This window comes from Henckelia pumila, chromosome 3 (genome assembly GCF_033568475.1).
Source record: "Henckelia pumila isolate YLH828 chromosome 3, ASM3356847v2, whole genome shotgun sequence".
Taxonomy (NCBI): Eukaryota; Viridiplantae; Streptophyta; class Magnoliopsida; order Lamiales; family Gesneriaceae; genus Henckelia; species Henckelia pumila.
In genome coordinates, this window is record NC_133122.1 from 52,987,798 (window position 1) to 53,010,489 (window position 22,692).

Sequence of the window (22,692 nt, forward strand, 5' to 3'; positions counted from 1 at the left end):
ACAATAATCACTAGTGTTAGAGTTTGTAAAACTCTTTGAAATTTTTCTAATGAAGTTTTGCCCTAAGGCGCTGCAAGAGTATTTTATACTCTTGCTTAAATCAATTGATTTGTTTATTGGTTGTTTGTTTATTTTAGTTACACTTTAATTATATTCCGCTGCAAATTACTCAAGGTGTTATTGTAGGTGTTCACCTTGACAACACCTCAAACTGTTTATGTGCAATCCCTATTCTCTTACAATATCATAAAAACTCTTTCAACGTACCAATCAAAATTTAACCATACATGCCACGGACAATTTTTTTTTCCCGATCTAACAGATTAGTTATCACAAAAATAAGATAATAATATATTCCAAATGAATCATGTACATTAATATATTGGTCAGATTTGATTGAATCTCGAAATTTTTTCTGAAATACACAATCATTGATATTGTTTTTTCTTCTCTGCTCTCTATTTTTTCTTTCTTTTTTTTTTTTCTTTTCTTTTTCCCCTTAATGGAGTCATTTGGAACTTGTATTGCAAAATAGCAACTCTTATATAGGGAAAAGTATGGTGTTCGCTTTTATATGAATGATAAGACATTCATTCATTTCACGTTTATATTCCATCTAATATTCCAAACTTTTACAAATGTTTACACTTTTGATATATAGGTTTTTTAAGATACAAAGTTCCTGTAACTATTATCTTTTATCATATATTTAAAATCTCATTTGAGATGTGTATATAGAGTAAAAATAATATTTGACATATAAATAATATTGTTTTGTGGCTTGGATCGAAACAAAGAAATCTAAAAAATAATTAATCCCTGAGATGATTTTACAATATTTTTTTATGTTTTTTAAAAATATAATATAATAAAAGCACTCGTGAATGATGTTCGTTGAAGTGGTGAAATGGATAAAACATAAATAGGAATTGAAGGGAGAGTCTCACATCACATCACATCACATCACATGTACAAAATAAAAAAATCTACTCCTAGTCTTTTACTTCTTGCTTCCAATTTTGCAGACAACAATAAATATCATTTCTACCGTAATTTACATATCCCAACGCCCCACGGACTACGGATGTTTAATAATAATCTATTAATTACGGCACGTGACTCCACGTAAAAGGTGGTAATTGTCCTTAAACATATTAAATTATGTACATGCTTGGTTTAAAATTTTGATGAGATCCAAATATAAATATATATGCCAAAATTTTCAATTAAAAATATATAATTCTCATATTAATGCATGCTTTTGTGGTGGAGTTGGTGGTGAACTAGAGAATCCATAAATTTCCTTACATGCCAGTCTTTTAATTAAGAGGCAGTTGGGTTTTAACTCTTAATAACTCTTAACAAACACATTACCCATCGTTAACATATACATACATACGAGTAAATTTTTTTATGCATACATAGAATAAACTCAAATAAAATAGAACTTCATGGTGTCAGTATATTTTTCATTACAATTCGATAATTGATTTATATATATATATATATATATGGCAATACAGGAAATGGATATTTTGAGATAAAATATTTATATAATAATTGATAAATTATAACATAGATATTATCATAGGAAGGGACTTTTTTCTTTACAAAAAAATTGAGTGAATTTAGATAAGTAGTAACAAAAGCCCCACCCAAGTCCCCAACTCAAAAAAAAAGTTGAATAAGAATTTAATAATTTATAGTTGTGGTCTTGTAGCTGAGTGGCCATTGGGCACAAAGCAAGTGATAAATAAATTTATTTAGAAAGGATTTGGGATCAAAACATTCCAAAAAAGAGGTTTCGAGCTTGAAAAAAAAAGCTTGAAAATTAAACAGCTGTCACGGGGATTGCTTTCGACGTGTCTTTCCATCTTTGACGTATTATTATTATTTTTTCAACTATGTGTCATTTTTTATATTTGCTTTTTATTGTTTCTCCGATTTATTATTGAATAAATAATAAATAAAAAACGAGGGTTATTCATGAGCAAGTATTTATTTAAAATTAGTTAACCTTCTAATTTTCACTTCACATCGTATCCCCAATAATATATTCCATAACTAAACCACACGTACGAAATAAAATGAAAGTACTGGCATATCAACAACTTTCACGCACTGATCAAAATAATTTCAATTTCGAAAATTTCAAATTTCATTAATTTAAAAAATCCGAACCTTAATTGATCCCCCAGAACTTCAAAATGTAGATAACAGCCTAATTTAGGGATGACAATTTTTCCCACCGGTTTCAGTACCTGCGGGAAAAACCCGAAACAGAGCGGGTTTGAGGGAGTATTTTCGGGTATGAGTTCGGGTTCGGAAATTTTTAAAAATCCCCGAAACATATTGGGGTGAGTATGAGGATACTATCCCCATCCCCGAACCCGCCTCGATAATAATAATAACTAGCACCCAATGCATACGCATAGCTATGCGTGTGTTTATCAAATTATGTTAAAAAATAATTTATGATAAAATTTGTATTTTTTTTTAAAAAAAATTAGAAATCAATTTTGTGATGTAGGTAGTTTATGAGATAGTTAGTTTTTGAATTTTGAAATTAAAATATTTCACACATGAAGTATGAAATTAGGGATGTAAATAAGACGAACAGTTCGCGAACAGGCTCGTTAAAAGCTCGTTCGAGCTCGTTTAATGAGACTCGTTAAGACAAACGAACCAAGATCGAGCTTTACAATATTCGACTCGTTAGCTCGTGAACATGCTCGTTAACAAGCTCGTAAGTCATCTCTTAGACGAAAAAATAATAGTATTGATATTTAATTTATAAATTTACACTTACTTATGAAAAATATTGAAAAATATATAAAAATTAATTAATTAGAATAAAATTATAAATTTTAATAATATTATTATATTTTTTCAAATATATAATTTAGTTTTTAATTAATTTAATAAATATTTAAATTTATAATTTAAATATATTAAGCTCGTTTAGGATCCATAAAAGCTCGGATAAGCTCGTGAGCCATGAATATATTCGTTAAATAAGCTCGAACTCGCCTCGTTTATAAATGAATCGAGCTTGAACATTCAAAGTTCGGCTCGGCTCGTTTACATCCCTATATGAAATGATGGGAGATTTGAATGAAAATAAATTGAAATTTTTAAATAGTATAGTTATTTATTATATGGGGTTATTTTTGGAAGTTCATTTGAAAATACCAAAAGTTGGTTGCTTTAACATGCTCTTGATTTATTAATAGTAATAGATAATAATAATAATAATAATAATAATAATAATACAAATATTTTAATTATCAAATTTTATTAAATCTAAAATATTATTAAATAATTAAAATTAAAAGTATTATTATTATTTCGTTTATATATATTTCATGCATTATATATAATACATTCGTTTATGATAGCGTAGTTTTTTATAACATAAAAATATTATTTGAATCTCATTCATGTTACGTACACATATAAAGTATTTATATTAGTTTAAATATATATATATATATATATATTATTTATTTTGATAAATTTAGAAACAATATATAATCTTAATAAATTTTTGATACATAGTATTGTCTTTAAAATATTAATTTTGATTTATAAAAATATTTTGTATTTAAAATATTTTTTATTTTTAAAAGTTAATATTATAATAAAAATTGGCACAAAATATTTTAGATAATAATAATAATAATAATACAAATATTTTAATTATCAAATTTTATTAAATCTAAAACATTATTAAAAAATTAAAATTAAAAGTATTATTATTATTTCGTTTATATATATTTTTATACATTATATATAATACATTCGTTTATGATAGCGTAGTTTTTTATAACATAAAAATATTATTTGAATCTCATTCATGTTACGTACACATATAAAATATTTATATTAGTTTAAATATATATATATATATTATTTATTTTGATAAATTTAGAAACAATATATAATCTTAATAAATTTTTGATACATAGTATTTTTTTTAAAATATTAATTTTGATTTATAAAAATATTTTGTATTTAAATATTTTTTTATTTTTAAAAGTTAATATTATAATAAAAATTGACACAAAATATTTTAGGTATTTTATTATAAAATTGAATAATAATTTTTATATTCTTATATAATAAAATTTACTAATTCATATATATATATATATATATAATAAAATTTATTTATAATATATATAAATATATATATTTTTGGATATGGGTATGTGACTTGATCCCCACGAGATGGGTATCAGGAATCCCCGATAAAAATTAATGGAGATTGGGGCGGATAAAAGAATCAAATTTGAATTCGAAAACGGGGATAGAGAAGGCATCCGACCCTTCCCTAGCCTAATTATGTATGAAATTATTGTTTCGGTCCCCAAAAATACATAATGATGAATGGCAAGTTGAGGGGTAGCCAGCACGCGCCCGCATGGTTGGTAAAACAATTATTAAAAAATATTTTTTTTTTTCTTTATAACCAATGTTTCTTCTCCATGACTTAGAGATCGTGTCACCAATATTAAACATATCATTACAAGACATTCGAACAGCCAGATATAAAATTGGTTAAATAATGTATAACAATAATATAAAAAAAAAAGACATAACTTGAGGCATATATTTTTCTCCAAATCTATCCAAATCTTTTTCTCCAGTATGCAGTGGGACGTCCATCCCTTCCTAATTAACCAACCATATATTTGATATACATAAAACCACCTAGTATACTCAAGAATTTATATGGTGTGAAATTAGCACCTTTTTAGCCGCAATAAAGCAGCCAACATGGTGTGAAAAAAAGTTCACAACCATAACTGTATCTCAACCTATTAATATGTCATGATCATTCTTTACTTATAGAAGTTAACTCAATCACCATGAAGAGTTTACAGTACACTGGACGAGATGGAGAGTAGAGAGAATTAGAATGATATATAGGTTACAGGTGTCAGCATACAAGAAGAAGAATTAACACGTGACAATAGCAAGAGCAGTGAACTGAAATGAAGAATTAACAAGTTTTGATTTATCATTATTACACGCTGAACTGAAACGAAGTAATACATATATATGTTACGTCTCAATATGTAAAGATTAAGAACCAAAACCATTGTGTGCCCCTAATTATATTCGCAGTTTCATATTCATCACAGGGCGAAGCACAGATCACATATATACTAACCGCAATTGTTCCAAAAGCTCCACTCTCAGTTTGGTATTTCTCTTCATTCTCCACACATGACTGACCGGGTCTCATGAACCATTGAAGTTGCACAAAATTTTCTTACGAAATACTGTAGGTAAAAAATAAAAGCGACTAATGAAACGATATGCATCAATTAAAACATGAATATTGCAAATAATTACATAAGCGAAAGGAAAATGAGACCATAAATACCAAGCAAGAAACCAAAATGTACACATGCCTCTTTTACAGCAAGCAGAAACAAAATTAGTTGCAATCACTCCGTCCATACTCAATCTTCTCGGAAAACCCAACAACTCAACCAATGATACTAATGGCTATAGAACAGAGAGCTGTGTACACAATCCATCTGCCAAGGAGCAATCCTGCATTTATTTAAAGAGAATTTTTATCAAAATCAAATTTATGATAATGAAAAGCATGCAATGATCCTACTATTCCTCACCTCATACCACCCAAGAACTAGTTACAACTATTTTCAGCTTCTTGTAAGGTTTCAACAAATAAAATAATGATCTGAGCTAGCTAGTGAGAACACTCATTATATGATCTACATTAAGGTTGTATAATGTTTTTTCTCGTGTGTGACTCATTACTAGCATTAGTTAGCTAGATTATATAATTGAACACTCTAGATAGTGTCATTTCTTATTTGATGATATGCCAAGATATTAATAAATCAATAATCAATGTAAAACAAGACAAAAATACAAAAACCTTGGCTATTTCATTTTTAAGGAAGGTGGGAAACATGGTGCTAATCAAAATAAAAAATAAAAATAAAAAAAAGTCAAAAATAAGAAATTGACGGATGATGCTGTGATGGATTAAATTTTTTGTTGTATTGAACTTTCAAAGTTCTACTATGACTTTATTATGAAACAAAATTTAATTTTTGTTTTTAGTAAGTTTTTGTTTATATATATATATATATAAATAAATATAACACTCAACAAATATTCAAAAAAATAATAATATTATTAGTAAGATGCTTTTTAATCCAAAAATTTTAAATATACATAAAAATACGATTGTAAAAAATTTAAAATAGTATTTTTTTATCAAATAAAATTTAACATATACTTTTAATAATATGATTGATTTATCTATATGCATATATAGATATACGCGATAAATATTCAAAAAAATATGATTTTATGAGCAATACATTATTTAATATAAAAATTTTAAAATATAAATAAAAATATCATTGAAGTTACTATATACATATAAACAGAAAAGTGTGCTAAACTTAGAAACATGAACTTTTCCGTTCAAAACTCTTTTCGTAAAATAGTAAACAATTATAATTAAATTAAAAAATACAATAATATGTGATCAAATTTAAATTATAAATAGATATAAAATTGAATATTAAAAAAAGATAATATTATTTTATCTAAAAAATTATATATATACTTTAAATAGACGTCACATGCTTTTAGAAACTAAACCACAAATTTTAAGAAATAAAATGATAATATTGTTACATCGACTTTCACGTGCTTATCAAAATAATTTCAAATTTTCAAACTTAAATTAATTTAAAATCCACACCTATTGGTCCAAATTCAAAATAGAGACGAGACCCTAATTATATAAAATTATTGTTTCGGTCCCCAAAACATACAGAATGATGAATGACAAATTGTCAAACATGTTTGGCAAGTAGAATATTGAAGATCAATTCTCATTATATATATTTTATAATAATAATATTATCATATGATGATAATACTTTTATTTGTTCTAATATTGTTTTTATTTATTTTTCAATTGTGATAAGATAAAAGTCCGAGAAATTTCATATTACACTGGGACATCGAACTAACTCATAGTAGACACACAATGTTCTCGTTCTCGATCAACTCCTAGACATTTCATCTTGAATAAGTTGAATCTCATTTTCTATTTCTTTTGCCATTGTGATTTCACTTGTCTTGCTTCTGCTGATTAAATCATATAGGCACTGTAAACAGGAGAGATACACGACTTTTACCTCAGGAGAGTCCAACAGTGATTTCTCATTGCTAAACTGCACAAATTTAGAAAAGAAGCATTTGAATAAAAATAACTATGCATCAATCACACAATACATTTACATCCACTAACTCATCAAATAATAATACCTACCCGTTGTCTATACAAGAAGTTCAGTGTCGAACAAAAATAATAAAACTATCGAGCGACACATTACATGCTATTGAGCCACATAGAATACAGAAAAAAAAATTTAAACTGAATTAGCATGTACCTCCTTCAAAATAGACATGCATTGAAGAAGTGCAGCATCAGCCTCACAGGAAATGCACTCCTATTTTATCAAGTAAACGATAATTATCTTCTAGTATAGAAAGTTAGACTCACAATAACACATGATGAAATTATACAAGATGAACGTGACACAAGCAACTGGGATAGAAATAAAATCGATGCTTCAGACTGATGCTAAAAATCATGAAGTTCAAAAAAGGAATAAAAAATCTTGGCAAAACCCGTGTTGCTTCCGATACTCGAAAGGTATAAAGATTGAGACAGCTCTACTTCACTCTGCATTTTCTCACAAATTTTTCCGAAAGTTATGTTTATCATAGAACTCATTAGGGAGAAGAAGCGGAGGAAAATAATGCTGATTTGAATTTTCAAATGCAACAACACATTAGAGAAAAGGCATACAAAATTATGGATATGTTTATTCAGTAAGTAACAGTATGTTTGGAACACGATAATTTCATCATGTAAAACAACTTATATATGCAAACAAAAGGGTTGTAAGAATATTTCAGTTCACGGAGAATAAAATAATCAGATTTTGAACGTTATCGTGATGCATTTCTGAATCATGCAATTTCAAATGGTATGATCCCAGTTCTATCATATATTGTAGACAGAATCAAGGATAGTAGAAGAAAATCCACCTAAAAACATTTCAAGATCAATCATAATTTGACAGAACAAATTCCATACAATTATCTCGTCAATGCATACTGACCCTCGAATCCTGAAATTGCAGTTTTCTAATCTCCAATGATCCGAGAGCATTGATTGATTGTAGCTACAAAAAGATTTACACAAAATGAGCTGACATCTTGAAACACAAAGTAGTATCAATAGATAAAATATGAAATGCATATTATAATCAAGTGAAATGTATAATAGGTGAATGTTATATAGTTGGTTCATTGTCAAATAGATTGCAAATTAACATACTAAACTAACCATTATCAACATAATGGAATGCCCACTTTTTCCGGTTTTTTGGTACCCCACAAAGGGCTCTTTGTCCCCTTTCTCTTTCACAGAACGGAGAAGAATCTGTCTAGCTATTCTGTTGAAGATAGCAATTCAAAAATGAAAAAACAATTTACATCAACAAAGCCAAATTTCGTTTATTTAAATATAAAAATTTAATTGATACTGAGAAAGAATAAAGAGCACGTTCCAATTGGAAAACAAAAGAACACATGATGGTTGAGAACATCTTCGACTATCCTAGCAGTTAATACCTCCTAAAATTACTGATATAGTAACTCTCTGATATTTTAATTGCTAGGGCCTGATCAATGCTGATATAATAAAACACGAAAAATACTTTAAATTTCTTTATGAATGTGTACCATTTGAAATGAAAATTAACATTTAACTAATGGAAGATATGTATTATAAGTTTGTTGTGCATGTACATCGTTTTCCAAAAAAACGCCTTGAAAATGTATTTCCAGATTTTAAAAAAGGTGCTATTTTAGAATTTTAAAAAAAAATCAGGAAGCTCAATTGAAACTACTATCACAAGCAATACGACATTGCCAGTAAATATTCAACCGCACTAACCTTACTGATTCCCTTAGTAGTTTTTTGGCCTTATCAAGCTCAGTAATTGCTTGAGAACTATTTCTCTTCGTTAGATCGTCGGAGATGAGCATTTTCACTCTGGCAATGTACAGCATGTTGGCCGCATTCTGTCACCAAGAAATATGGTACTAAGTGTGTCGCCTTTACGAAGAGACATGATAAGGGGGAAAATGCAACACAGAAAAGGAGAGAATCAAAGTTTAAATTGTAAGTATCTGAATAGTGCTTGAAACTTGGCTGCTATCATTTAATCACATCAGCTGATTATAGTGGGACCCAAATAACAGGGAAAAAACTTTGTAAAAGAAAAACCAAGATAAGGGAGCAAGCTATTGTAGTTTCAGTTGACGCATTTAAAACAGTAGATCCACATGAGTTGGAAAATAAGATGAAGCATAGAATCAATAAAGAGTCTGAAAACAGCAAAAATATTAAACCTGAATATGTTCTGCAGGAAGTAAGTGCATCTGAGCATCATGACATCTGTTATAGACATTATGTCACTCTTGAGCAGAAACATCTGCAATTTCGAATTCATGGGGTAGTTAAGTATGAAAGTACCTCTCCAATAGATCTTCGGCTTCACTAAGCTGCCCCAATGATTGAAGGGTTAAAGCAAGGCGTTCCGCTGCAATAACAGTGCCCAAAGATTTCCACCCCTTTGACATGAAATAAAATAATTCACATTAGTTACAACATTTTAGGGCCTACAGCAGACTGTTCAATGGGAGGGTAAGGGTAATTCATAAACAACTGATGACAACATGTTCATTCGCCTCTTTAAGATTGGAGTGGTGGAGCTGACAACATTAAAGGAAACAATGCATGCCTAAGTCACTATTTGATGCAAGGTATATCTGAGGAACCAATGTCTGATGAATATATTAGTTTTCCTGAGAGATATGCATAACAATAATATGATTGACAATTGATTCAAGTAAACGACTCATAAAACAGACAAGAGACAAAATACAAAGTTGCTAAACCTTTGATAACTCCAAAATATGCAGAATTTTTCTCAATAAGATCTCAGCTTCCGGAAATCGATCGGACTTGACGTACATCTATAGTAAATCGCCGAGAAAAAATCACGACACTACAATTAGATTATGAGAATAATTCAAAAACAGAAGACATAAAAGCAAAAACATGCTCCAAGAACAATATCACCCAGATAGCATATATGATGGCTAAAGGACAATATTCATGTAATTAGGTGTACTGATCATGTTCGTAAGTTTAAAAGTAAATATCCTGCCAACTACTGTTTCTCTCAAGTGATCTGTTCGAGTAAAAATCCATTTTAACCAAAGTTTTTGAAATCATGGTATGAATTGAACCGTTCATGGAAACTAGGATTTGCGAACAAGAGGGGGATATCACGATTTCATTGCGCTTGTCTTTTCTTCCTGTTTTTTACTCCTTGGAGGCGGGACAGCAGAGGGTACCAATCAATGGAAATGGTCAACCACAAACCATCTAACTTTCTAAGATAAGGGAGAGACAACACAAACTTTCATTTGGCAAATGCATTATCCAACAACACCAAGCTTTATGAGATGAGGTATGGACAGTGTTTTTGAATTTGCAATACGTGAATGGATAAGTAGAAAAAAAGGTAAGGCGCTGCCCGTATGGAGAGATTTGAAGGTCATCAAAATATTTTTGCAGTGGCATTCTTTGTGGGGAATTTTTTACCTATTAAGGGCATAAAATATTTTATTTAGGTTTATGGGGGGTGTGTGTGCATAAAATTGGAGTGTATGAGCGTGTGTTAGGACTTATTTTATCACATACTGTGGCAGTCTCAAATTGTTGTTAGATGAATTACAACCTGAGCAAGATATTGCAATCTCTTAATGCAAATCATGATCTCCCCTTGTCCACTTTCCTACAAGGCTTACAGGAAGCAGTCAGGAGAAAAACTGTTTATTTCATACAGAAAGTTCAGCACTCATCATGAAAGAATATTGGCAGACCTCCAGGATTCTAATCGAATTCAAAATTAAGTCTTCAGAATCCTTTACTTTCCCTTCGAGATACAAAACCTGTTCATTGAAAAGTTTTTTTAGAAAAAGGCTCATAATCGATATTACATCTTCATACCTTACTGACAATTCCATAGGACCATTTTGTAGCAACCAGTTTAGTAATGACAGCAGAAACAAGTAAAGGCAACAAACGTTGAGGCATATTTACTTGAAGGTGAAATGGATTTCAATGCAATCCTTACAAGATATATGACATAACTTTCTGTGCACAAAAAACAATTGACACAACCACCTTGGCCATAGGCTTACCATGACAACCAGTCACATCATGTCATAACACAACCACCTTCTCAAGGGCCGTATCTATCGGAAAGAGTGATTATTATCTTGTGAAAAAAACTTACCGGTTCAATGAATTTTTCAATTGTGTTATTAAGTTCAATCCTATCTATGTTCTCCCATAAATTGTTGGTTGAATTAATGGTTGTAATAGCTTTCATTTCATATATCTTCAACCCCATCTCAGAGATGAGTTAAACTTGATTCTCACTTTTAATTTTTCTTAGGACACAAATCAAAACTAGAGTGACAAATATATCAACATGCAGTTCCTTGCACCATAAAGTGCAAAAGTCATGAACATATATTTCAAATGTGTTCCATCAAATAAAAAGCAAAAGGAATTTCAAGGGTTAAACCACAAAAAAACAACAAAGAAGCATTGAATAGGTTTCCCAATTCCATGTCTGAAAAACTAGGGAAACAGGTGAGCTTACAGTCCCAAGATGATACATGGTATCAGCATAGTCTGTGTTTGTTTCTCCCAGAACACGTCGCTTTCTCTAATCAATAATAAAATGGTAGCAAAATTACAGAAAATTTAGCTGAGGCCTGAGAAGGAAAAAAGGTAGTACTACTGCTTGATATGTACCTTCAAAGCATGCTGCCAAAATTGGACAAAAAAAATTTAGAAATGGTTAAAAACAAAGAAAACTATGGCGAAAGTGAAGAATGATATAGTGCATATCACATGCAAACTCAGTATACACAAGAGCAATATTACACCTCTATCAAACATCATCAGCAGTTAATGTTCCATTGCAATTGATGAGGGAATATTGTGGTACTTATACACATCATCCAACACAAAATTACAACTTTCGAAATGGCGAAAAATAAAAATATAAAAAACGTTAAATAAAAAGGAATCATTACAACAAATTGACATCTATAGCGTGAATATTTACCTCATAGCACCCACGAGCCTTTTCCAATTCTCTCTGCACAAGGAAGAATTGGCCAAGATTATGAAAAGCAGCCCCAACTCTACAATGCAATAGGTAAAGGCCACATAAGACGTATTAAGGTGATTTTAAGTAATCAAGATGTGAGAAAAAAACAATAATGCCAAAATTTTCTAACATGTGCCATATCCACAACTGATCGTTCATTGTCTGAAACAGGCGTTGAAACTATTAGCCACATGCTTATGATTTAAGATATGGTACGGCCAGCCAACCCCCATCTTCCGATGACACTTTAACAAAAATATCAAGCCTTCTTGCATATGCTAAATATTATAACGTAAGCAGCACATGTCAATGTACGGTTTTTTATACAATGAAATACATTAAAACCTGCAGTTTTTGTACAATTACACAAATATACCAAACATGAAAAACTGTGGCTTTTATAAAAGTCAATTTAATTGTTACACTGAGACTCAACTCAAAGAAATTTACACAAAGCAAAAAAAATAAAAACATTCAAAGTTGTGATACAAGTACATAAAAATTAATTGAAAAGGTTCAAATTACACGTGCCTACCTTACGTCCTCGGGTCCAAAGGATTCTTCTAGTATATGGATGGCCTTCATGTACAACGGTTCTGCTTTATCGAAGTCCTTTTTGATTCTATAGAGCTCTGCCTGCATATAATGTTACTGTTCATCGACTTCAAAATAATATCTTGTTATCAGGAATTTTAGGACAGAGCACTACAATATCTCAAACAATAGGAAGTTTCCACCATGGCCGTCCATTAACAAGAGGTTTATGGTGTTCCAAGGAGATATGCCTAATGCTCTGACCCAAAATCAAAACCAGAATGAAAGTAGAAAATGAATCTAGATCATGCCCTGATTAGAAAGTAATTTCTCATTTACCATTTGTGTTACTCCAGATGGGGATTCATCCATCATCGTGCATAGTTTATTTTGTGTAAAGAAACAGGCAGAGGCTCATAGAAGAAATGTCTCATATCAAAATCCAATAAAAAAAACTCTGGAGCACGAGTCCATTGTGATACAACCATATTTGGCACAATAATAATTATCTTTACTGTGTTTTAAAGAGGACCCACCAGATTGTTACAAGCAGAGGCAACATGTGGATCACTTTCTCCAAAACCTTCAATAGCTTCTTGTAATGCTGACACAAAAAATTTCTCAGCCTGCTCAAACTTTCCCTAGATGATATTAAATGACAATCAGGCGACTTGCTAAATTATGAATAGAAACTCAGAGATAACAGCTTACTTTGGAAAGCACAAAGAAATGTAATCAGGAACGTTTACCTGCATAAAACAATCTCTACCACTATCAGTAAAAACTCTCCATTTGGATGTATGCTCGTTCGATATCACAGAGCCATCATCAACTTTACTCAAGCTAGAAACATCAGCCAAACTTGTACCCTTTTTGAAACTCGATTCAATGGAAATGTCATCCGTGAATGAAAGCATGGAATTCATCCCCAGAATTAATACTAAAGACAAAATATTGAACAGTTGTCATTTTTGAGACTCGGTTTCACCCAACAAAAAAGAAAGGGTAATGACATAAGACACGCCAAAATGTTAGCCGTTGGCCAGGGACTGAACTGGTAACATACAAGGAATGATTAACAACATCCACATGAAAGCATTTTACAAATTAAAATATAACATCTGTACCTGAATATTATCAATTCTTTAGAAGAAAGAAATACAAGTGTAAAAGAATAAATTTGAAAGACTTATGCTCTGATGAAAAATATAACTGACTGAAATGTTATATGTGAATGTTTATCTGCTCAGTATTTATTATTGCCTTTGAGAGAACGGTTCCATTCAATCAAGCTCAGTGGACACCAACAGGATAAGCCATGTAATCTCCTGACATACCTTGAACCCTCGTGAAGAGCTCAAGTTATGAGCCAGTATAACATTTGTATGCTTTATTACCTAGTCTGTTTGGCAGAGATCTTTCATCCCGTGATTTTCTATTTCCAGCAGAGACAGGAGCCACTGGGGGCCTCAATTTCCCTACCACCCTCTTCCTCTTACCCATATTTCATTAAGAAATATTTATTTCTCTAAATAATTTTAGCACTCTTGCCCCACTTTAATTTAGTCAATACCACTCATAGTCCCACTAATTCTTAAATAGTGGTTTCCAATGACACAATATTGTTCAATATAAAATATTTACCATTAATATTTATTTTAATAGGGTTTTGAAAAATAACGATAATGAAATCCAACACTGAAATTTTCTAGCACTGTCATTTTCTAGGTTTGACAGGTCATTGAACCCCGAACAATAGGGCTCACGTTAATAATCGACACAGAGGAAGCGAAAACATAGGAAGAGGATATCCTCGTTGAGTACTGATAAAATGGTTTATGTTGACACTTGACATTATAAAATGTATTTACCACATACACTGATTACTAATAAATGAGTAAATGATAGCCAGAGAGGACCATCATGAATGAGTTGTATGTCTGGGGTCCTACAGGCTGATGTGGATACTTCCCATATCTTATCAATTGTTAGAACATAGAGCTGTAGTCAAAACATATATATTTTTGCCATAGCAATCCAAGACATCACGCATACCAGCTGACCCAGGCAAAAAAACCCATCGAAGTGCTTCCCTGTGGTGCCTCCAATCACGATGGCCAGAACAATGTTCCAAAGAAGTTTTCAGCTCTCCTGAAAATGACAACAAAAGTTGCTGATGGATACCAACAGGAATTGAAAGGCACAACAAAGGATGAACAAAATATATTTCAGACTTCATTTATCCTGACGACTAAATTAGACATGGCAGTCTAGTCATAAACGAAAGAACTAGGAGCATTCGTTACAAGTTTAATTCAACGACATTTTTATTTTCTAAAAAAAGAAAGCAGCTTATCAAATTCCTTTGGTGCTCCAGACTTCAAACAGTCATTTAAAGTTTAAAAAATCAAGGCTAAAATGTTTAAGCAATAGCATCAAACAGCAAATAACTTGCAGTCTCACAAAGAATGGTGCTGACATTGTCCAGAAACTTCTTTACCAATAAATTCAAATTTCGAGGAATGCTCGATGTAATGCCAAGTTAGCTGATAGCATGATGGAAACTATTGTGTATATGTCAGGATTAGATTACAGCCGTGCATGTGGATATTGGTTATGCATTGCGTTATTGGATAACGAAGGTTCATAAGCAACCATTCAACACTAACTCAGTCCAATATAATGGGAGTGTGAAAATGTGATAACACAGGCAGTCAAAGAGGGAATACATAAGAACCAATAGAAAATAGTGATGCATTTTTGCTGAATGAATAATAGAATTCGAGTTTTGCTAGTACAACCATAAATCTATTTTCTTGGTAAGAAGTTACCTGAATTTTGCAGAAAGTTACAGGGTTTTGCCGGCAATGAATGAGAAGACCGGATCCTACCACATAATTTAGCCACTGCTCGCCGATAATTCATTTCTTCCTGCGTTATAATCTGTCCAAAATTTAAAACTGAGTGAATTGCAGGAATCGTTCCCCTTCCGACTCAACAAACCTGGGAAGCCCCTAAACTTGGTGCCTATAGAGGATGAACCCGATCAAGTTGAGGGAGTCATTATTTAACAAGTTCGAATATTCAATGGTTTATTCAATTCAGATTTTAATGATTTTTAATAACTTTTTAAAATATCATAATTTTTGTGAGATGATAATAGATTTTTACTAATTTTTACAAAAGCTAAAAAAAAAAAAAGTAAAAAGAACTCTATGAGTTTTGCACACTTTTTGTAAGTTTTTTTTTTTCATGGAATTCCATGAATTTTATAATTAACTATGTTGAATATGACGACTGTCCAATATCTATTAAAAATATAAAAATGTTAACATTATATCATACGATAAAAATAATATCATATTTAACTATCTTATTATTTTATTTTAAATTTTAATATATAAGACATAAATTTAAAAAAAACATTCAAAAAATAATTTCTACAAATCTATCAAACAAACATATCATAAGTTTTTTTAAGAAAATCATTAATATTGTTGGCTGAGGAAAAAATAATTTTTTTTAAGAACAACACAAGTTATATTAATATTATTATATAAAACATGATTAAACAGAAATGAATGAACTATTTAATAGAAATTATTATTTCACCAAATAATCATTATATTTATATATATATTATATTAATATTAGTATAAATGATAACATAATTTTTTTAATATAACACAGCAAAAAAAATTAATGACTTTTTTTAAAAAAATATATTATCTAAAAATTAGAAAAAATGAAATTAAACTTATACTTTCACGTAAATTCTAATATATAAGATAATATCAATTTTTAATACAAAAAAAAATATTAAAGGCCATGATGATTATCTAAAAATAATGAATAAAAATGAAATATTTAACAAAAAACATTAATTTTCATAATGTGTAAAATATGATATCTTAAAAAGTTAAATATAAATGAAAATTTTTAATGGTAAAGAAAAAAAAAAAGAGAAGATTTATGGATTATTTTTTAATTGGAAAATTATTTAAATCTTTCGTATTAGTATGGAAGAATTTTTAATATTTCTAGTTGAATTTAATTTTTCAATATTTTTACTAAAATTCGATGAAATTCTATTTCGAAGGAATTCTATTTTGAAATGACTGTGCTTTTGTAGAGTACACGAACAAAAATCTAATGGTTCGATTTTTATAAATATAGGTTCGGATATCACTGATTGCACACCTTATTTCGAACCTTGGAATTCTTCTTATTGGAATCGAGCCTCGCCCCATTCCAGTTCTGTTCCCGCGAGTTCCTGCGCTAACCACCACGTCGCCGCCTTGTTCCAACCAGCTGAGTTTAGTTCCGAGTGGAGGTGATTATTTCTTTTTGGCTCATTTGAAGCTCGTTTCCAGCCTTTAGCTCGAATTTCCAGCTGCTCGTTCGAGTTTTAAGGCCTGCCATGTTGTGAGATTTTTACGTACCCCTCTCAATTTAATTCGTTTTGTTGCTTTAATCGCATCCTATTGATTATTAGATTGTATTGTTGTTTTAGGTTCAAAAGTTGGACCTCGTTGAGGTTTAATTTTTGACGATCTATATCTTATGTCGGAACATCTGGTGTGATTATTTTTGGGAATTTTGGATATTGAAATTTTATTTGGATTTTAGTTTGGAATTGTATGGTTCTGGTTGAAAATTGAGCATTATTTTGAATTAAAGGAGTCAAGAACTAGCTGATAGTTGTTAAATGGTAAAATTTGGATAAAAAATGCAACTTTGTAGATTTGTGGGAAATAATTGATATTCTTCGGTGATATTGGTGATTTGATCCATGAGTTCATTCCTATTATGATTAATTCGGGATGAAGGGTTGTTTTTATTAAATCTTAACTCGAGGGTCAAATATTTATTGGATTCATGTTTGTTAACTGGTATAAGGACCTTATGTGATTTTTCGAATTTCACTTTTCCTATATGATTTACTTTGAAGGTTATCGTGTGTTGTCTACTCTTAATTTCCTGTTAAGTACTGCGATTGATTGCATCTTACTGCATAAGCATCACGACATACAAATGCATTAACAAGTGAAAGCAAACAAGAAGGAGAGATTCTGTTAATGGATCTTGTAAGATGAGGATGTATTTGTATTCGTGTTTCCTTGATCTTGTTCAAATGGATAAACACTCTTTAAGGTTTTATGGGTGGAAGTGGTGTTGGTAGGTGATACTTGGATTTCATTAGAATGGTTGATAACCAGTTAATTTCTAGTCTTTGAATCTTTGGTTATATAACTTGTAGAGGAAATTGATTTGAGGTAACACACCGTCCTAGGCAATTTGAACCTCCTAGTTGTTTTTTGCGGTGAGCCTATTTTGTTTAAGAAGTTCAGTCGCATTTTCAACCATGTTTTGAATTGTATTGGCTAACGATACCTTTAGGAATCATAACTTCATGTGGTGGTGGTTCCAATCTTGAGTTTGAAAAGGGTTTCAGAGGCTCCTAACTTAGCTGGAAATTTTTTAATAAAAATTCGGGTTATCACAAAATCCTTGTTTCTATGGAGAAATAACAGACACACACATGCCAAGGGAATAAGTTTTGTCTAAAGCAAAACAACTGGTATCTAATGATTGAATTGCATGCGAAATTCAGAAGCTAACTCGAGAGAGAGTTCGACTAAATTTATTAATAACAACATATAACCTCCTCTATCTTATAAGTTCTTTTAGCTTATAAGCTCTATGATCTTATTTAAAATAAAATATCAAACGGTTTGGCTAAAATAAGATAATGAAGCCTGTTATTGTGTCTGGTATATGATGATAGTTTTGTTATGAATATTACCAAAAGGGCATGTCATAAATCAGTAATTAACGTTTCTCCTTCGAGAATTTTCAGTTCAGCTAACACTAATTGTTTCAGCTGCTGAATATTTAACGTTTTTTGCTCCTCAAATTATGTGGATAAATCAGTAATCTGACAAAAAATGACTAATCAGTACCATTCTAATTTTATGGCTTTGAGTAATGCACGACGCCTCGATTCTATTTGAATCGACACAATATTTCTCGATTCCATTGATAACCTCTCCTCATTATCTCTCTATCCCCTTTCCTCCAGCAGCAAATCACACGCAATGTCCATCTGCTCATAATGTCTCTCGCGATTTGCTGTTGGAGGAGGTTAGGGCGCTGAGAGGCATTTGAGAGACAATGAGTAGATGTTGATCAATGGAATCGAGAAATATTATGTCGATCGCTCAAACCCATGAAATGAAATTAGACATTTAGACGAATAATTATCGAATAAATTTCAGGTTTTTTTTATTTTTTTTTTCAATCTTGATAAGAATGGTACTGATGAGTTATTTTTTGTGAGATTTTTTTGTATCCACTGAACTGGAGGAGCAGAAGACTTTAAATATCCAGGTGCAAAAACAATTAGCGTTAGCCGAATTGAAAATTCTCGAAGGAGAGTCGTTAAATATCCAGCTGAAACAACTAACGTTAACCGATTGGAAAGACAGTGTATAGACAGCATGCCAGTATCCTAATACATAAACTGACTTTTGTTTATGATTAAACTTTTGTTGTTCGGTTGAAGTTTTGACACCTTTAAATGCCAATAATAATTGTTTTTCTATTGAATTCCCAGTGACAACAAAACAGATAATAGAATGATGTAATTAGGTTGTTTTTCATAAAACATCAAATAGATGGTAGAAGAAAATGATAATTATAGAACTTGGTTATATGAGCATAATTTACGATTTGAAGGATGTAAATTTGATTTCAGAGAGTTATCGCCATAGATTATAGTTTAAGGGCCAATATGCTGTGAACTCAATTATATGAAGAAATTCAATATAGAATAAATCTAGCAGAAATACTAGTAGCTCCCTAGCCAAAGCTAGTTACAAAATACTGAATAATCAAATGAATCCTAACAAGCTACAACTCTCCGCGATTTATTCCTCTTAACTCGCGCATCTAGATTCTTCTATGGGCTTGATACTCTCAATCCAATCTATCAAAGCCCATAAGAAAGCCCATAAGACTATAGTTCGTAACAATACCACCCTCTCGAAAATCAGTCTTGATTTCGAGGCTGAGATTTGGAACTTCTTCTCTGAATCCAGAGACCTTACACCCGACATCAAAGATAACTATAGTAAAACCAAGTTCAAAAAACCCATTATCAAAATAGAAGAAATAAAAAGGGCACTCTTTAACCCACTCTTTAGTTATCCAAGATTTGTTGACCCTTTTGTAAAATCTCTTTACTGCAGCAGCTACTTCCTGTGCAGCAACACCATAGTCTTGGCCCCAATGATCCCTCGCAGTCAGACTATACAAATCTTTACCAAATCATATTTCCTGTGCAGCAACACCATAGTCTTGCCCCCAATAATCGCTTGCAGTCAGACTATACAAATCTTTACCAAATCCTCTTCAAAGAGAATAGAAGAGCTAGTCAAACCTCAAGCCTCAGCAACCTTTCAGTGATAAAACCACCGGTGACATGACATGATTGATATCCCCATGTATCTTTATTAAGAAGATGGTGAATGCTATGGCATGATACACCGGTCAGAGATACAAAACTTCGGTCTACAACTATGTTGGCAATGCAACTATTTAGGCAATTCTTTCATGAGTGGTGACAGATTGTGCATATAGGGCATTTCTATCTCGATTCGTGCGAACCTTGAACTCACGATTCACTTTCGAATGGATAAAGGTTGTAGTTGGGCCAAAGGCCCATTCTTCCTCCCTGTCCTCTTTCTGTCATTGAACAACCAGCTTATTTTTAAATTCTTTAAGCCCTGAACAATTCAATTCCCTTCTGCAAGACCGTTGGGCTTTCTTGATTTCTTGTCCATAGGCTTCGGTTATTTCCCAGAGTGGCCGCACCGCTATTATGCTTCTATCCTCTGGTGAAACGAGGACTCCTTAAGAGTGTTTCTTCCTTTCCCATCATGTGTTTAGCGAATGGACTTGTCTCGCTCAAATTTTAAGCGAACAAGGATTGGGCCCAACCCATACTGCAGCTATTAGGCAAGTAGTAAACAAGCTCATTCCCATCCACCCCAATCTCAACACGGACAGAATAGCACAACCCTTCTTTTAGGGTTACTTCACCATCAAAAGATTCAGCACCATTTCATTGATGACACGTTGGTTTACTTCATACCCCAATTTTCTGTTCACCAATTTCTCCATCAAACCCTTTGATATTATCTCGCTGGTCTGCTGCAATCTCGAATTTTCCCTGACCGTTGATCCATTGCTCCATCAACACCCTCAAATCACTGCACGTTCCATAGCTTCAAACTGCTCGTGTGCTGGCCATCGTCATTCAGTGTCTCTCGAATCCAGTTTGTGAACTCAGTTTATATGAAATTCAATATAGAATATACTGTAAACTCTAGCAGAAATGCTAGTAACTCTAGCCAAAGCTAGTTACAAAATACTGAATAACGGATTGAATCCTAACAAGCCACAACTCCCTCACGTTTTCATTTTCACTCACGCATCTAGATTCTTATACTTGAGACTCTTGGGCCTCAATCCAATCTATCAAAGCCCATAAGACTATAGTCCGTAACACAACCGAAATTCAATATGAGCCTACTGGAAACTTCGAGACACACGACAAGCATGCATCCAACTCAGTCTAACATTTACACATCCATTTTCTGAATCCTTTCACAGGCACACAACGCATAGAAAAAGGTGATCGATTTCATGGCACTGTTTGGTGATCCCTTCAGGCATTTCTTCTACACACCTGCACTCTACCATACATACCAAGGTTCGAAGGCTCCGCTCCCCTTGATTGGATCGAATTTTCAAATGCCCACATCTTCAAAATAAGTATCCCAGGTACCTCTTTCTTTTTAACCAGAAATTAGTTTTTATTTGACCCTCTTGTAGTTCTGGAGATGAAGTCGAGGTGGTACAAGGATTTGCAAAATGTTTTTGATAGTTGGATCACAAATTTGTTTTGAATGAAGCAAGAGTCATCAGATTGTGTGTGCTTCTACTTACGAAATATTGAGTTGTGCTCATGGGCACCGCGGAATGAATGATATTTGGCAACCGATTTCACATTAAGTCTAATTAGATTGAGTAAGATGAAATAATTTTTAAAATAAACTGAGGTCCGATGAAAACCGGATGGCATTTTGGTTCTTTAATTTGGTTTGGATGCAGGGTACAAGGAGGAGGACATAAAAAGTACAGGTTGAAGATGGGAATATTCTGGTGATCAAAGGTGAATGTAAAGGAGTATGCTCAGGCGCAGTCTCAGGGCAAAGAGAGCAATGGCATTTGGCACGTGTCAGAGAGGAGTATGATGTCCGGGAAAGGGGAATTCTCCAGGGAAATCGAGTTGCCGGAAAATTTGAAAGAGCAGATCAAGGCTCATGTCGAGAATGGTGTGCTTACGGTGGTGGTACCCAAAAAACTATTATTGTGTAATAATAATAATTGTTCTATATAGGCAGTAATTGTTTTTAGCATTCAAAAATGTATTCAATTCTCTTCATATGGCCATTTACGATGCTCAATTCTTGATTCATTAGATTGGATTTGATTACCTTGAAACACATGTCAGAGCACACGATTTGCATGCGAATTGTAACTTGTAAGTGTCGGCATGAGTAGATAGATTCCTGGGTGTTGAGAAATTGGTCAGGTAAAGATAATTAATGGGTCACTTGCATATGCTTCCATTTCAATTTCAATCAATAATCAGAACGTGTTAGATTTTTGTAATTACCCTGGTCCTTCATTTTTCATTCCACTACAGTGTTCGTTCTCAACATATGCGTGTATGTTGTGTTTAATATTTTTAAGT

The 22,692-nt window shown here is 31.9% G+C and overlaps 2 protein-coding genes across 4 annotated transcripts; one reads left to right on the plus strand and one right to left on the minus strand.

Moving 5' to 3' along the window:
- Positions 1-5,134: 5,134 nt before the first annotated feature.
- LOC140890899 (uncharacterized) lies at positions 5,135-15,919 on the minus strand. 3 transcript variants are annotated; one of them, XR_012152356.1, is made up of 19 exons: positions 15,701-15,919; positions 14,925-15,020; positions 13,619-13,809; positions 13,406-13,510; positions 12,871-12,971; positions 12,291-12,369; positions 11,820-11,885; positions 11,032-11,100; positions 10,887-10,943; positions 10,039-10,116; positions 9,614-9,711; positions 9,490-9,535; positions 9,032-9,159; positions 8,420-8,528; positions 8,193-8,255; positions 7,455-7,514; positions 7,200-7,235; positions 5,421-5,565; positions 5,135-5,288 (listed from the first exon to the last, which is right to left on the minus strand). XR_012152356.1 is itself a non-coding variant. In XM_073299052.1 (17 exons), the coding sequence occupies exons 1-17, from the start codon at positions 15,792-15,794 to the stop codon at positions 7,065-7,067; spliced, it is 1,611 nt and encodes a 536-aa protein (XP_073155153.1). In that variant the 5' UTR covers positions 15,795-15,919; the 3' UTR covers positions 6,875-7,064. The 3 variants fall into 3 exon arrangements, 1 of the variants encoding a protein (XP_073155153.1); XM_073299052.1 differs by lacking the exons at positions 5,135-5,288; positions 5,421-5,565 and having other exon boundaries at positions 6,875-7,235; XR_012152357.1 differs by lacking the exons at positions 5,135-5,288; positions 5,421-5,565 and having other exon boundaries at positions 7,156-7,235; positions 8,168-8,255.
- A 1,107-nt stretch (positions 15,920-17,026) lies between these two features.
- On the plus strand, positions 17,027-22,504 carry LOC140887645 (15.7 kDa heat shock protein, peroxisomal). The gene is given in 5 exon segments (XM_073295040.1): positions 17,027-21,650; positions 21,653-21,716; positions 22,047-22,066; positions 22,068-22,111; positions 22,113-22,504. Coding segments are annotated over 5 exon segments (423 nt in total). The 5' UTR covers positions 17,027-21,578; the 3' UTR covers positions 22,336-22,504.
- The last annotated feature ends 188 nt before the right edge of the window (positions 22,505-22,692 follow it).

Excerpts from the sequence above, each read along its gene's own strand:
- LOC140890899 (XM_073299052.1), bottom strand. The coding sequence starts at position 15,794 with ATGAATTATCGGCGAGCAGTGGCTAAATTATGTGGTAGGATCCGGTCT. Across the intron at positions 10,944-11,031 it reads ATTCGATTAGAATCCTGGAG|GAAAGTGGACAAGGGGAGAT; the intron begins GTCTGCCAATAT and ends TAAGCCTTGTAG. Across the intron at positions 7,236-7,454 it reads GCATGTCTATTTTGAAGGAG|TTTAGCAATGAGAAATCACT; the intron begins GTACATGCTAAT and ends AAATTTGTGCAG.